General features: G+C 38.7%; 1 protein-coding gene across 5 annotated transcripts in view; it reads right to left on the bottom strand.

Annotated features, from left to right (window-relative positions):
- Positions 1–13,856, bottom strand: part of LOC129700924 (terminal uridylyltransferase 4-like) — a 72,438-nt gene that overhangs the window by 23,617 nt on the left and 34,965 nt on the right. For all 5 annotated transcript variants that reach the window (XM_055641741.1, XM_055641744.1, XM_055641745.1 and 2 more), the window contains exons 13-17: positions 11,467–11,641; positions 8,576–9,387; positions 5,123–5,273; positions 4,592–4,672; positions 1,810–1,913 (exon numbers count right to left, since the gene is read on the bottom strand). In XM_055641741.1, coding sequence (XP_055497716.1) covers positions 1,810–1,913; positions 4,592–4,672; positions 5,123–5,273; positions 8,576–9,387; positions 11,467–11,641 — 1,323 coding nt within the window. The remainder of the gene's footprint in view (positions 1–1,809; positions 1,914–4,591; positions 4,673–5,122; positions 5,274–8,575; positions 9,388–11,466; positions 11,642–13,856) is intronic.

Genomic DNA, 13,856 nt, shown 5'->3' with positions numbered 1-13,856 from the left:
ATGTATGGCAAAGAACAAATGAATGGATATTTTGAAGGGAGATGTGGAGAGATGTAGGAGAGTCATAGCTGAGCTGCCAGCAGAGTCCACCAGCTCACTACTGAGAGAGTTGGATGCGACTATCAAGATTAGCCACCTGCGGGCATACTGAGTGAACGGCAAGTAGGAGACAGAGTTAAATGAGTGACATAGGACAATTTTCATTAGTCTTTATGAAGAAACAGCGAATAATGACTGCTTCAATGAATCCTTCACACGATATCAAGGGGTTTAGAGGGAGCTTTACACTTTGCTGAAAGGAGTCACATATATTAAATATGAATACTATATTTTATATGTGAATTCCAGTTTCCATATTTTGGAGGTCAATGCAAGCTGCAACTGAGCCAATGCACGACAGTAAACATATATTAAATGCTTTAAATTCAAATTTATTGATCGGTTGAAACATGACCAAATGGATAACTGCCATAGATTCCAAACATTATAAACAGAAGTCGGCAACTTCCCCCATTTGTTCTCTACTCCATTAACATTAGATTTGCCGAATGGAGTCAATGATGTCACTAAGCAAAATGTTTTGCACTAAATGATTGCTACCCGGTTACTTTTATTCACCAGTATAGTGTATTAATTAGGATCAGTGGGAGAAGTCTCTCTTTATCTCTCCAACTTTGAGGAGAAATCTAATGGAGACACTTCTTCATTAAAAATAGTTGTATTAACCTCCACCTATATTCTAGGGGAAATGAAATTCCACCGTGGCATTACTTGTTTTAAAAGTATTTTGCATGCCTTTTTGTTTAAATAGAATTCACCATTCTTCTACTAAAACTTGGAAGTCCAATGAACTTAGTCTGTTGTGCTGATGATCTAGTATTCTAGTGGTCCAGAAAAATATAAAGTGCAAATGAAAACACCTGTATCATCACATGAGAACGGTTCAAAATCAAATTACAAATAAAAAGATGGCATCAAAGAAAGCACATTTAATTTGATCTGGAGCAAATCATGACCATATGGACAAATTCAAGTCTATTATTTTAGTTTAATTTAGAGTTTACGGATACAGCATGGAAACAGGCCCTTAAAGTCTACACTGACCATAAATCATCTGTTAACATTTGTTCTATGATATCCCACTTTCACATTCACTCCCTATACACTTGGGACAATTTACAGAGGCCAATTAATACTTGCACGTCTTAGGAATGTGGGTGGAATCCTGAGCACCCCGAGGAAATCCACGCTGTCACATGGGAACATACAAACTTCACATAGGCAGCAGCCAAGGTCAAGATTGAAACCAGGTCTCTGGCACTGTGAGGCAGCAGCACCTCCAGCTGCACAAATTTTAATGAGTGAAAGGTTAGGAAAACAAGGACAAAGATCGATAACATGTATTAGGAGTGATATATGTCTCTGATAGGTGGTCGAATGTATTATATGAACCATTCTGGAGAAAATAAAACAAACATAGATTTGTGTGGTTGTAACTATTTTAATATTTCTGCCAATGCTTTTCATATTTCCACTATCTGGTTATTTATGACGGGAGAAAACAAATATGCTTTCCAAGATGTTACATTTCTAGAAAATGCTCAAAAGTATGTTATATAATGATATGATTGAAATTTTACCTGCAAGCCTGAAATGGCAATTAGGGAAATTTGTGAATGGTTCTCAAGTGATGTATCACTAGCACATTGTGTTTCCCCACAAAATCATCTTCTCTTATAAGGAGCCAGTCACCACCCATTCACCTCCCTCCATTTCACAATTGTCTTTTCCATCCTGAATAGATCTCACCTCTGCAGTCTCATGGCCTTCCAAAGTCATGCATATGTCCAAGTCACTATCACGAAATCCAAATCCATTCTTGGAGGAACCAAACAAACACAATCTGGCCTTGTCTGCATTCAAGCAAGTTAATGGATAAACATTAGTGATCTATTGCAAAGGAATAGAATGACGAAGAGGAAGGAGGAAAGAGATCCGCTGAATTGATCAATAAAGGAAGATGGGCAAGAAGGATAGAACAAACAAATTAGAGAAGGAATTGGAGATGGGAACAGAAATTGGAGAGACAAAGAAGGAAGAGGCAATGATGATAGGGAAGGGAGAAAATCGAGACAATATATAATAGTTAGGAACAGTAAACGTATAAAAAGGAGTTTACTTTCCCCTTTCTTTCCCCACCTTTCTCATTCATCCAGACGTCCAATCCCACCTCTTTGTTTCCAGACTCAAACTCACATTACACTTCTCAGATTCACGCGGAGCTTACAGTGCTCAATATAGTGAAATGATTGTTTGAACACTGTCAGTTTATAATGGTTGGATCCCCTCTAATCATTGCCCACACACTCTCCAGATTTATCCTTCATAGAAACATAGAAAATAGGTGCAGGAGGAGGCCATTCGGCCATTCGAGCCAGCACCGCCATTCATTGTGATCATGGCTGATCATCCCCAATCAATAACCCGTGCCTGCCTTCTCCCTATATCCCTTGATACCACTAGCCCCTAGAGCTCTATCTAACTCTCTTAAATCCATCCAGTGATTTGGCCTCCACTGCCCTCTGTGGCAGGGAATTCCACAAATTCACAACTCTCTGGGTGAAAAAGTTTTTTCTTACCTCAGTTTTAAATGGCCTGCCCTTTATTCTAAGACTGTGACCCCTGGTTCTGGACTCACCCAACATTGGGAACATTTTTCCTCCATCTAGCTTGTCCAGTCCTTTTATAATTTTATATGTTTCTATAAGATCCCCCCCTCATCTTTCTAAACTCCAGTGAATACAAGCCTAGTCTTTTCAATCTTTCCTCATATGATAGTCCCGCCATCCCAGGGATCAATCTCGTGAACCTATGCTGCACTGCCTCAATCACAAGGATGTCCTTCCTCAAATTAGGAGACCAAAACTGTACACAATACTGCTGATGTGGTATTACCAGAGCCCTATACATTCCATTAGCTTTCTTCACTGCCTGCTGTACCTGCACGGCAACTTTCAGTGACCGGTGTACAAGGACACCCAGGTCTCACTGCACCTCCCCCTTAGCTAACCTAACCCCATTGAGATAATAATCTGCCCCCTTGTTTTTGCCATCAAAGTGGATAACCCGTTCACTCCTACTCTTTGCTTCCTGTCTGCTAACCAATTTTCTATCCATGTCAACACCCTACCCCCAATACCATGTGCTCTAATTTTAGTCACCAGTCATCCGTGCGGGACCGTAATCAAAAGCTTTCTGAAAGTCTAGATACACTACACCCACCGACTCCCCTTCATCCATTTTACTTGTCACATCCTCAAAAAATTCCAGAAGATTAGTCAAGCATGATTTCCCTTTCATAAATCTATGTTGACTTGGACTAATCCTTTTATTGCTATCCAAATGCCCCATTATTACCTCTTTAATAATTGACCCCAGCATCTCTCCCACCACCGAAGTCAGGCTAACTGATCTGTAATACCACATTTTCTCTCTCGCTCCTTTCTTGAAAAGTGGGATAACATTAGCTATCCTCCAATCCATCGGAACTGATCCTGAATCTATTGAACATTGGAAAATGATCACCAATGCGTCCACTATTTCTAGAGCCACCTCCCTGAGGAGGACCCTACAGAGACAACGAAATGCATTGCAGACCATCCGGCCCAGGGGATTTATCATCCTTCAGTTCCATTAGCCTACCCAATATTATTTCTTGCCTAATGACATTTTTTTTCAGTTCCTCTACCCCCTTAGATCCTCTGTCCTCCAGTACATCTGGGAGATTGTTTGTGTCTTCCTTAGTGAAGACAGATCCAAAGTACCTGTTCAACTCTTCTGCCATTTCCTTGTTACCCATAATAATTTCGCCCGTGTCTGCCTTCAAGGGACCCACATTTGACTTTGCTACTCTTTTTCCCTTAACATATCTAAAGAAGCTTTTACTGTCCTTTATATTCCTGGCCAGTTTCCCCTCGTAATTCATCTTTTCAGCCCGTTTTGTTTCCTTCTGTTGTCCTATGAAAGTTTCCCAATTCTCTGGTTTTCGGCTACTCTTTGCTGTGTTATACATCTTTTCTTTTAGTTCTATTCTATCCCTAACTTCGCTTGTCAGCAAGGGTTGCCTCCTACTCCCTTTAGAATCTTTCTTCCTTTTTGGAATGAAATGATCCTGCGTCTTCCGGATTATGCCCAGAAATTCCTGCCATTGCTGTTACACCGTTATTCCTGCTAGGATCCCTTTCTAGTCTACCTTGGCCAGCTCCTCTCTCATGCCTTCATAGTCCCCTTTGTTCAACTGCATCACTGACACTTCCGATTTAACCTTCTCCTTCTCAAATTGCATGGTTCATGGTTAATATCACACCATCCTCTGCAATCTCGGTGCATTCAGTCACTGCCGGTGATTTGGTTTCACAAACCAATCCTCCTACGTCACCACAGATACATTTTAGCCTTCTAACCAGTTGAGTGTGGATTGAAAGAATGGGCACAAACATATCATTTCATTTGGACAAAGAGTTGGTCGAATTTTTAATACCACAAAGGTCCTAAGATGGAAAAGGTAATGAACCCCTGATCTAGAACTTACCATCAAATTCTTTACGAATAAATCTTTCCAAACTTGCCAAGGTTTGTTCCCTATTTTGCTCCTCCAGAGGTGAAAGTTCATCTGAAATCAGAATTTAATAATACACTAGATTTTATTTGAATAAATAAGTTCAACTAAGTCTACATAATGAGTTGTATTTGCTTAAAAACCTTAAGATAATTTATGTTTCTTCGTTTATTTACTATCCAGTATAAAAATTCATAGACCTGTAATCTAAGTACTGAATTCCAGAACTTCTTTTGAAACCAACCATAATATTGGTTTTAATTCCTTTAGTGAAGATTCTTGTGCTGATTATGGGCTTGTTTTATTCACATAAAATTAACATGATTTACACATTTTATAGCAACATTGGAATCATTTACATCTGGCAATAACGAGATCAAAAAAGTAATACAACATCATTGATTCAATATTTGTTAATTTTAAATAAAGATTGTATACACTTTGTGCATGTGTATGTGCAAAGCATTACTTAATCTAATATTTACATTATATGACTGAACCTACCATAACATTTTGTGCAGACTAGATCAAGAATTTGTTTAAATGTATTTATCATAGGTGGCAAAGGCATCAAATCAATCTTCTTGAAGTCCTCTGGGCAATCGTTCTTTGAATGTCCATCTCGTTTGCAGATGCTGCACACAATCGTGGGAGGCTAAAAACAACAAAAAATATTATTATTGTACACAACTTCAATTAAGTAAATGGTTTCATTATTCCCTATCACCAAGTCACTGTCCCACTATATGCTAAACTGCACTCCGTATGACTGTTACAATCCATCGACATATTACTGTGGTGCACTGCCTCTAGTCCCTAGATCCTCAGGACTAGAAGATCTGGAGATGAAGTATTTGGCTTTCATATCATAGGCCCCTTTGCAAACACCATGAATATTCAAACTCAGCTATTGATTTCTTTATTAAACCAATACTAAATAAAATGAAATGCCAATGGATTAAAAACAGGCAACATTTTGAACATTTGCTTTGCTTTCCTCTTCTTCCAGTGCCATTGGGAATTATTACCTTTTCCTTGTTTTTTTAGTTATGGATTTTGTTAATTCATGTCAATAGTTCAATAGTGAGGGGGGTTTTGATGGGCAGATGGTTGGCCAAAAGACAGAGATGAAAAGACAAAAAGTATGATAGAAAAGGCATGAAATATGAAGCTAGGGGAAGGAGTATCGGTGAAATGGAAAAGGGAAAGGAAGAAATGGGTGGGTGTCACAAGTACACAAGTTATAGGAGTAGAATTAGGCCATTCAGCCACTCGAGTCTACTCCACCATTCATTATGGCTGATCTCCGACTCCTAATCTCATTTTCCTGCCTTCCCCCATAACCGGTTCTAATTAAGAATCCATGTGGGGCACAGGGAAGAGCGAGGGGAAAAAGTGGGAGGAGAGGTGAAAGGGAGTTGTGTTTGTTGGCAAACTGGAGGAACAGCACCTCATATTCCGCTTGACACCCAACGACACGGACATTGCATTCTCTATTTGAGAGAGAGAGACACACACTTTTCTCCCTCTTTTTCCTGTGTCCCACTTGGATGTTTACCCATTTCTATCTATTCTCTTCAATCAATGTTCTTTCCCCAAGCTTCAAATTTCATGCCTCTTTTATCTTTATCCTACACTTTTTGTCATGTCATCTGAAGAAGTGCCCGACCTGAAGTATAGCCTGTCCACGTTCTCCAGCAATTTGTGTCTTTTTTTAATAGATATTTAAATGTTCAGTCTCTATCTGTATACTTTTGTTTTATTCAGAATAATTAAGCAACAAAGCCGAGGGAAAGGGAAGAGAATGGGATGGATGGGTAAGCAATATTGGGCCCCATATCTGAAGAGGGTTGTGCACATTGGAGGGTTGTGCTGGCATTAATCCAAGGGATGATTGGGTTAACGTATGATGAGCGTCTGACAGCTCTGGGCCTGTACTCGCTGGAGTTTAGAAGGATGAGGAGGGGAACTCATAGAAGCTAGTGAAATGGCTGGATAGAGTGAATGTGGAGAGGATGTTTCCATTAGAGGAAAGTCTAGAACCAGAGGGCACAGCCTCAGAATAATGGGACGTACCTTTAGAAAGGAGATGAGGAGGAATTTAATTAGTCAGAGGGTGATGAATCAGTGGAATTCATTGCCACAGGCAGCCGTGGAGATCAAATAATTTGTTATTTTTAAAGCAGAGATAGACAGGTTCTTGATCAGTAAGGGTGTCAAAGGTTATGGGGAGAAGACAAGTGAATGGGGTTGTGAGGAATAGTTCAGCCATGATTGAATGGCAGAGTAGACTCGATGGGCCGAATGATTTAATTCTGCTCCTATGATTTATGAACATGAATTTGCCTTCATGGCCAGTGGTTCTCTTTGTAACTGCTGGTTTTCAATCATTTAGACAGCACTGCATCTGTTGCTACACTATGCTGGGGAAATTGCTTCTCCAGTCCCATACTAGGCTTGACCAGGTGTGGATTTGGTGACTCCACTTATTTCAATACGGATTCTAAGTTGTAGCAAATGATTTTTTAAGATTTAGTTTTCAGTTATTCCCTAATATTTCAAATTTCTTTTCAATTACATTTATTTTTCATTTTTCATTTTGAAAATGTCATTACATCAATCTTACAGGTTTCAACTGGTTCTGAACGTCAGAGACATTTAAAAACAGTACAAAATCAATTACAGCGTTTAATCCAAGCCAACATTCAATCCCTCAGGTTTGCCTCCTATCCGGCCACTGTACCTAGACCAGGTATGTGCAGGCAGAAGATTCAGTGCAAACAAGTCCAAATTCAGAAATAAGTATTATCGCAAAACTGATTGCAAATGGCGAAACGATGTGAGGGACTTTTAAATGTAGCTAAATTTAAATGCCCACCAAGATTTTTTTGTTGTTGTGCTGGAGTAACTTAACAGATCAGGATAACGTGGAGAGGCGGTTTTGGGTCAGGCCCCTTCTTTAGACTGATTGTGGTGGGGGGGGGGGGGGGGGGGAAGAAGAGAGAAAGCTGGAAGAGAGGAGAGGTAGGACAAACCCTGGCAAGTGATAGGAAAGAACTGCAGATGCTGGTTTCAATCAAAGGTGACACAAAATGCTGGAGTAACTCAGCGGGGCAGGCAGCATCTCTGGAGAGATGCTTCTCTCCAGAGATCTCTTCGGAGATGCTGCCTGTCCCGCTGAGTTACTCCAGCATTTTCTATCTACCTGGCAAGTGATAGATGGATACAGGTGAGGGAGGTTTTGATAGGCAGATGGTTGGACAAAAAACAGTGTTACTTTGAAATCAAATTATAAACCTGTCAGAAAGATGTATATTTCTGAAAATCCTGTGACAAAATTAACTTTGTACTTGCGAGTCTGAAACTCTTTAGATCCTAGCCCCTTTTGCCATTGACACAATGTATAAATGAGATTTTTTATAATGCAAAATGTTCAACTATTGTTTTTGAGACGAACTAGCTGTATGAAACAGAGGGTGGGGGGGTGTGGGTGTGGGAGGAGGGAAGCAAGTGGGAGAGAAAGAAAGAGTAGAGAATAAGGAAAGGAACAGTAGTTAATATAGTTAAGACAGCTGAGGGGAAAAAGACCTGCATCACAACCACTCAAGGGGAAATCACCTAGGAACAAATTGCATCTTGTTTCCAATATTATTTCCATGAATTAGGTGTAAATTACTTAACATATTGTGCTTATAATAATTAGCCCTGTGCTCATAATGGTTTGTTCAGCAGGGAACTGTTATCTCTAGTTTAAATTTTGATAGCAAAACAAAACAATAAAATGGCAAATCACACAAATGCAATAGCATATTTTTGCCAATTCACCAAAATAACCTGTAATAGGATCTTAATTCATGCCTTGAATTACCAAATTTGAAACATTAATGCTTCTAGATATATGGATGATTCAGATCTTTATGTACAATAGCATTTTCATGAAAATCTAAAGAATCTTACCTTTCCATTTGTTAGAATGCTTTTCTCAAAGACATAATGTAGTTCCCCTGTTTCTGATGTACCGTCCATGTCATCAGCAGCATTGTAGATAGGAGCTTCTGTTTCCGTTGTGCAAATCTGTGAGGTAGTTGAAATGCAACTGGCAGTGCAATTAGATCCTTCCAAGCAGTCTACTTCTAGTTCACAATTATCTTTATATTTTAGCGACTGTAAACTGTCCGGTGGCGTTGCATTTTCCACACTGTTGAATGCAAGTCCTGTTTCTTTCAGCTCTGTCTTCTTTGAACAACTCACTGAAGAATCAGACTTCAGTCTTCTAGTAGATTGCTCCAGTGAATTGCTACTGAGCAATCTTTCATTGGAATCTCTTGGACAATTGTCAGCCCCCAAATCAGATTTTAGCAAATTCACTGTAATTTCACTGGTAGGAGATGAAACATGCTTCAATTCTAAAAGTTCAAAATCTCTTTTGCCATTTTCAGTAGATTCAGTACTTGTGTTATAAAACACCAGTGTTCCACAGTTACTGGTTCCATTTACAATTTCTCTACTGGTGGAAACTTCTTTCCCATCTTTCTCCACTGCAGTTCCCTTTTGTGGTGGATGACAAATCCCTGGACATTCTTCAGATTTTGCAATCTTTTTATTGTAAACTTTCCCTTTTTTCCTAGCATCTGGTTTTACCTTGATCCCATCTTTCATTTGTGGAGATGCAAAATATTTATATGCAGTCCTAAATCGCTCCAGAATATACTCATACACCATCTGACTGTTCAAACTCCGAGCAATATTCCTCTTTAGTGCAAAGGGGTCTATTAAAAAAATTAAATATTTTTCTTAAAAATTAAGTATATATTTTAAAAATACATTCAGTGACATTTATAGCACAGTTCTCAGAAAATTAAGATATCATTATTGCCTGACTGAAGCCATACAGCTTGGTCCTGACCAATAATAGAATATTAATCAAATGTATTTCTCTAAGAACAGACTTCAATGGATAATAAAGTCAATGATGGAGAACAGCATATTTACTGAGCTATTGATTCACTCTTGAATAATACAAATTTGATCCCCAAAGATTTACTTTGTTTCTCATTGAGCCTCTGTGAAAGGAGCTAGGTCAGAGTGATATCAATACTCAACACTTTCATATAACATAAATTGCTCCCTCTTTAAATGTTATAAAAACTATTTTACCTTTATATGGTGGAACGGACTTGACGACAAACAGACTTAAATTGTTGAAATTCTCAGTTCAGATTCTGTTTTGCTTTGCTTTTGTTTATTTTGTTTTTATTTTATTTTATTTATTTTTTCCTTTCTTTTTTTCTTTAGTTTAGGGATGTTTTGTTGTTTCCTTTTTTCCTTTTCTTTTTGTCTTTTTATCTTGGTTGTTTTTTTCTACATTTATAAGTTTTCTTTTAACTATATTTACATAGAGACCGGGATGCCTATATTCAATGTGTATTTTGACACTGGTCTCATATTAGGTTATACCTGTTATTAATGTAATCCTGATCCCTATGTATCAATATCATTGTTATGTTTATCATTATTCTTTTTGCTCTGTTTTTTATGTTTTGTCTCTGTTTTTTGGGGGAAAAATCCAATAAAAAGATTTTAAAAGAATACTCAATGCAAGTTTATCGGTGCTTAGCATAGATGGTAAAAAATCGCCTTCCCTCCAATCCCACCTCCTCAATCCCAGAAGTACAAACACCCAGTGATGAAGTAAATTGGGTTTGGACGTTATTACACTTAATATCAGAATCACAAGGTCTTTTTTCTGTACAACAAATGTAATGGTTATTTTTAAATCAAGATGCGCACTGGCACCAAATGTAGAGTCTGCCTCGGGAATACCTTTTTAGGTATTACAAGAGAGGGAGCAAAAGCACATGTATGGAGTTATCTCAGAGATTAGCGATGACCTCAATGCTAGTTTGAAAGGCTAAATGGCTTTCTTAAGTCTCTATAAGTACCCAATTAAAGAGTGTACTTGCTATTGAAGAAGTGCAGCATCGGTTCACGAGGTTAATTCCCGGGATGACGGGACTGTCATTTGATGAAAGAATGGAGCGACTGAGCTTGTATTCATTGGAATTTAGAAGTATAAGAGGGGATCTTATAGAAACATTATAAACTTAAGGGATTGGACACGCTAGATGCAGGAAACATATTCCCGATGTTGGGGGAGTCCAGAACCAGGGGCCACAGTTTAAGAATAATGGGTAGGCCATTTAGAACTGAGATGTGGGAAAACATTTTCACACAAATTGGTAAATGTGTTGAATTCTCTGCCTCAGAAGGCAGTGGAGGCCGATTCACTGGATGCATTCAAAAGAGTTAGATAGATCTCTTAGGGCTAGTGGAATCAAGGGGAATGGGGAGAAGGCAGGAACGGGGTACTGATTGTGGATGATCAACCATGATCACATTGAATGGCGGTGCTGGCTCAAAGGGCCGAATGGCCCTATGCATCTATGTAAATGCACTTATTGTCTATGTATCTGTGTAATGTTCCAAGCATACTTCATGAATGTTCTTTTCATAAAGTTTAACTCCTTAATAACACATAACATGCTTCAGTGACTCTGTTTGCATCAAATAATTAACTTGGATAAGGCATTGGGTATGTTACCAATGAACCAAACTGAAATTCTAAATTACAAGCACTGGTTATAGCAATAGGAGATCCCTGATAAACAGATATCTCATTGTAATATTAACCTTCAAAATCTCAAATATTACCTCAAAAAAATCTTGTAGGACTTCATTATATTCAATTTTGATATCTGCCATGCATTCTCTTTAATAGTACACTAGGTTCTGATTGCTTGATTAACTTTCTATTTTGCTTATTATTCAATGAATAATGGTACCCTCACCCTCGATGGCTATTCTCCTTTTTGGCCAGTTTTTATGCTCTCTTGATACAAGATCTTTTACCCGTATACAGATAACATATTCTTCCAATGCAAACTCTAGAGTGTAAAATTTAAGCAATTCTAGCCAGAGGAGTCCAAGAGAAACCGGGCGTGATGAACCAAACTTCAATGGAGCCTAAAAAAAGAAATGAGAATGTGTTGATCATGATCAATGAAAACTCTTTTGGTCTTTTCACGATTGAACTATAAGGTCAAGTTTTAACACTAACCAGAATTAAAATTGTATCGATATAAAAATAGAAATCAATTCTATTACAAAATTGCTAGTTATCAGGAAGTTGCTTCCAAATTAGGCCCTACTGTGGCCAACTCTCAGCAGAAATTACAATTTAAAAAATACTGAATTAAAAACAGAAATAATTACTAACTACAACTTGTTAGTTTATGATACAGAGTAAATATATTTATATTCAGGTGGTAAAATCAAACTATACATATCAACTTAAGCACATTGTTTTTCCTTCTGCTAAATGGATTTACATTTGTATTTGTATTTGTTATTGTCACTTTTTCACTTCAAATACGAAGAGGGGGATGGTATGTCATCTTTGACACAACTAAAATTACATAATTATAATTAGCACATGATTCTATGTAGAGTTTCAGTGATGTAGGATAATTTTAGTATACTCTCCTTTTGTATTGAAGCTGTAGTCCACCGTGGTATTCAATTACAAGATTTCAATTCATTTTCTAAGAAGCGAGTGTGAATATTACAGAGATTTGAAAATGTATCGCTATCTGAGCTGGTGGTTTAATCCTTTAATAGATATTTTTTTTTAATATGACCATTGCCTACCTAAGTGTTAATATTATAAAGTATTAATGATATAATTTTAAACAAAACTTCTATGTTCTCACTGTTCAAGGGCAGTGGGTGGCAGAATAGGACAACAGACAGAACAGCTGCCTCACTCAGTGTTATCTGTGCTGCGTTTGCATGTGACTGCATGGATTTCCCCGAGTGCTCTAATTTCCTCCCTCAGCTCGTATACGAGAAGGTAGTCTGGAACAGAAAACAAACTCAGGAGGAACTCAGCAAGTCAGGCAGCATCTGTGGAGGCAAAGCAGTGGTCGATGTTTGGGGTTGAGACCCTGCATCGGGGTTCAATGTCAAGAGAAGATAGTCAGTATAATGAACTGGTGATAGCTGGGGCCAATTGAGATGATGGACAGATGGAGCCAGGTGGGGGAGGGAAAGAATGTTGAGACAGGGGCTGATAGGTGATAAATGGAAAAAGATAAAGGAGGGATAATGGGCAAAATTGAACCAGATGAGGGATAGGAAGGGTAGCCCAAGGGAGAAAAAACTCAGATATATGTGTGATAGGCAGATAGAATGAGGAGGAAGAAGGTAATGATTCTAGATAATGAGGGGGAATGGAAAAAGTGAACAAAGGAATAAAGTCTGAAGAAGGGTTTCGGCCCAAAACGTTACCCATTTCCTTCGCTCCATAGATGCTGCTGCACCCGCTGAGTTTCTCCAGCATTTTTGTGTACCCATAAAGTATCTAGATGAACTAATAGCAGTAGGAGGGGAACACAGGTTACTTGAAATAGGAACATTTAATGCTCATACCATTGGGTTGTAGGCCACATAAATGGAATAGAAGCTGTTGTTCTGATTTGTGTTTTATCTCACCATAGCAGTTTTTGCAAAACAATTACCTGGTTTACTCTTGGTCTCTCCAATATATAGTCGGCCAGCATATGCAATGTGGAAGTTGGAAATAGTTTTGGAAGAGGTGCACATGAATCTCTACCTCACATGTAAGAGTTGCTTAGGTCTATGGATGGTACAGGGTCAAATATTGCAACACCAACTGTTTCAGAGGAAACTGGCAGGAGGCGGGGAGATGTGGATGGGGAGGAATGAGCAGACTAGGGAGTCAGAGGGAGACTGCTCTCTGTGGAAAGTAGAAAGATAGGGAAAGGGGAAGTTGTGATTGATGGTGGAATATCCTTGGAGATGGTAGAACTGGCAGAGGATGATATGCTAGTTGCAGAGCCTAGTGGGGTGAAAGGTGAGAACCAAGGAAACTCTCATCTGTTCTGTCTAGGGGTGGGTAGGAGATGGTGGTCTCAAACTTTTGGGAAATGGCGAAAATGTGAGTGAAGGCCTCATCATGAGAACAGATGCAACAAAGAAAGAGAATGGAAAAAAGGGATGGCTTAATTACAGAAGAGAGGGTGGGTAGCGGTATAGTCAAGACGGGAGACAGTGAGTTTACAGTAGACAATAGGGGACAATTTGTCTCCTGAAATGAAGGCAGAGAGATCCACAAGAAGGAGAGAAGTGTCAAAGATGGTCCAAGTGAAATTGCAGGTGG

The sequence above is a fragment of the Leucoraja erinacea genome, chromosome 10 (assembly GCF_028641065.1).
Source record: "Leucoraja erinacea ecotype New England chromosome 10, Leri_hhj_1, whole genome shotgun sequence".
Lineage (NCBI taxonomy): Eukaryota > Metazoa > Chordata > Chondrichthyes > Rajiformes > Rajidae > Leucoraja > Leucoraja erinaceus.
The sequence above is the reverse complement of the archived record's forward strand: the minus strand, read 5'-3'. Positions and strand labels throughout refer to the sequence as shown.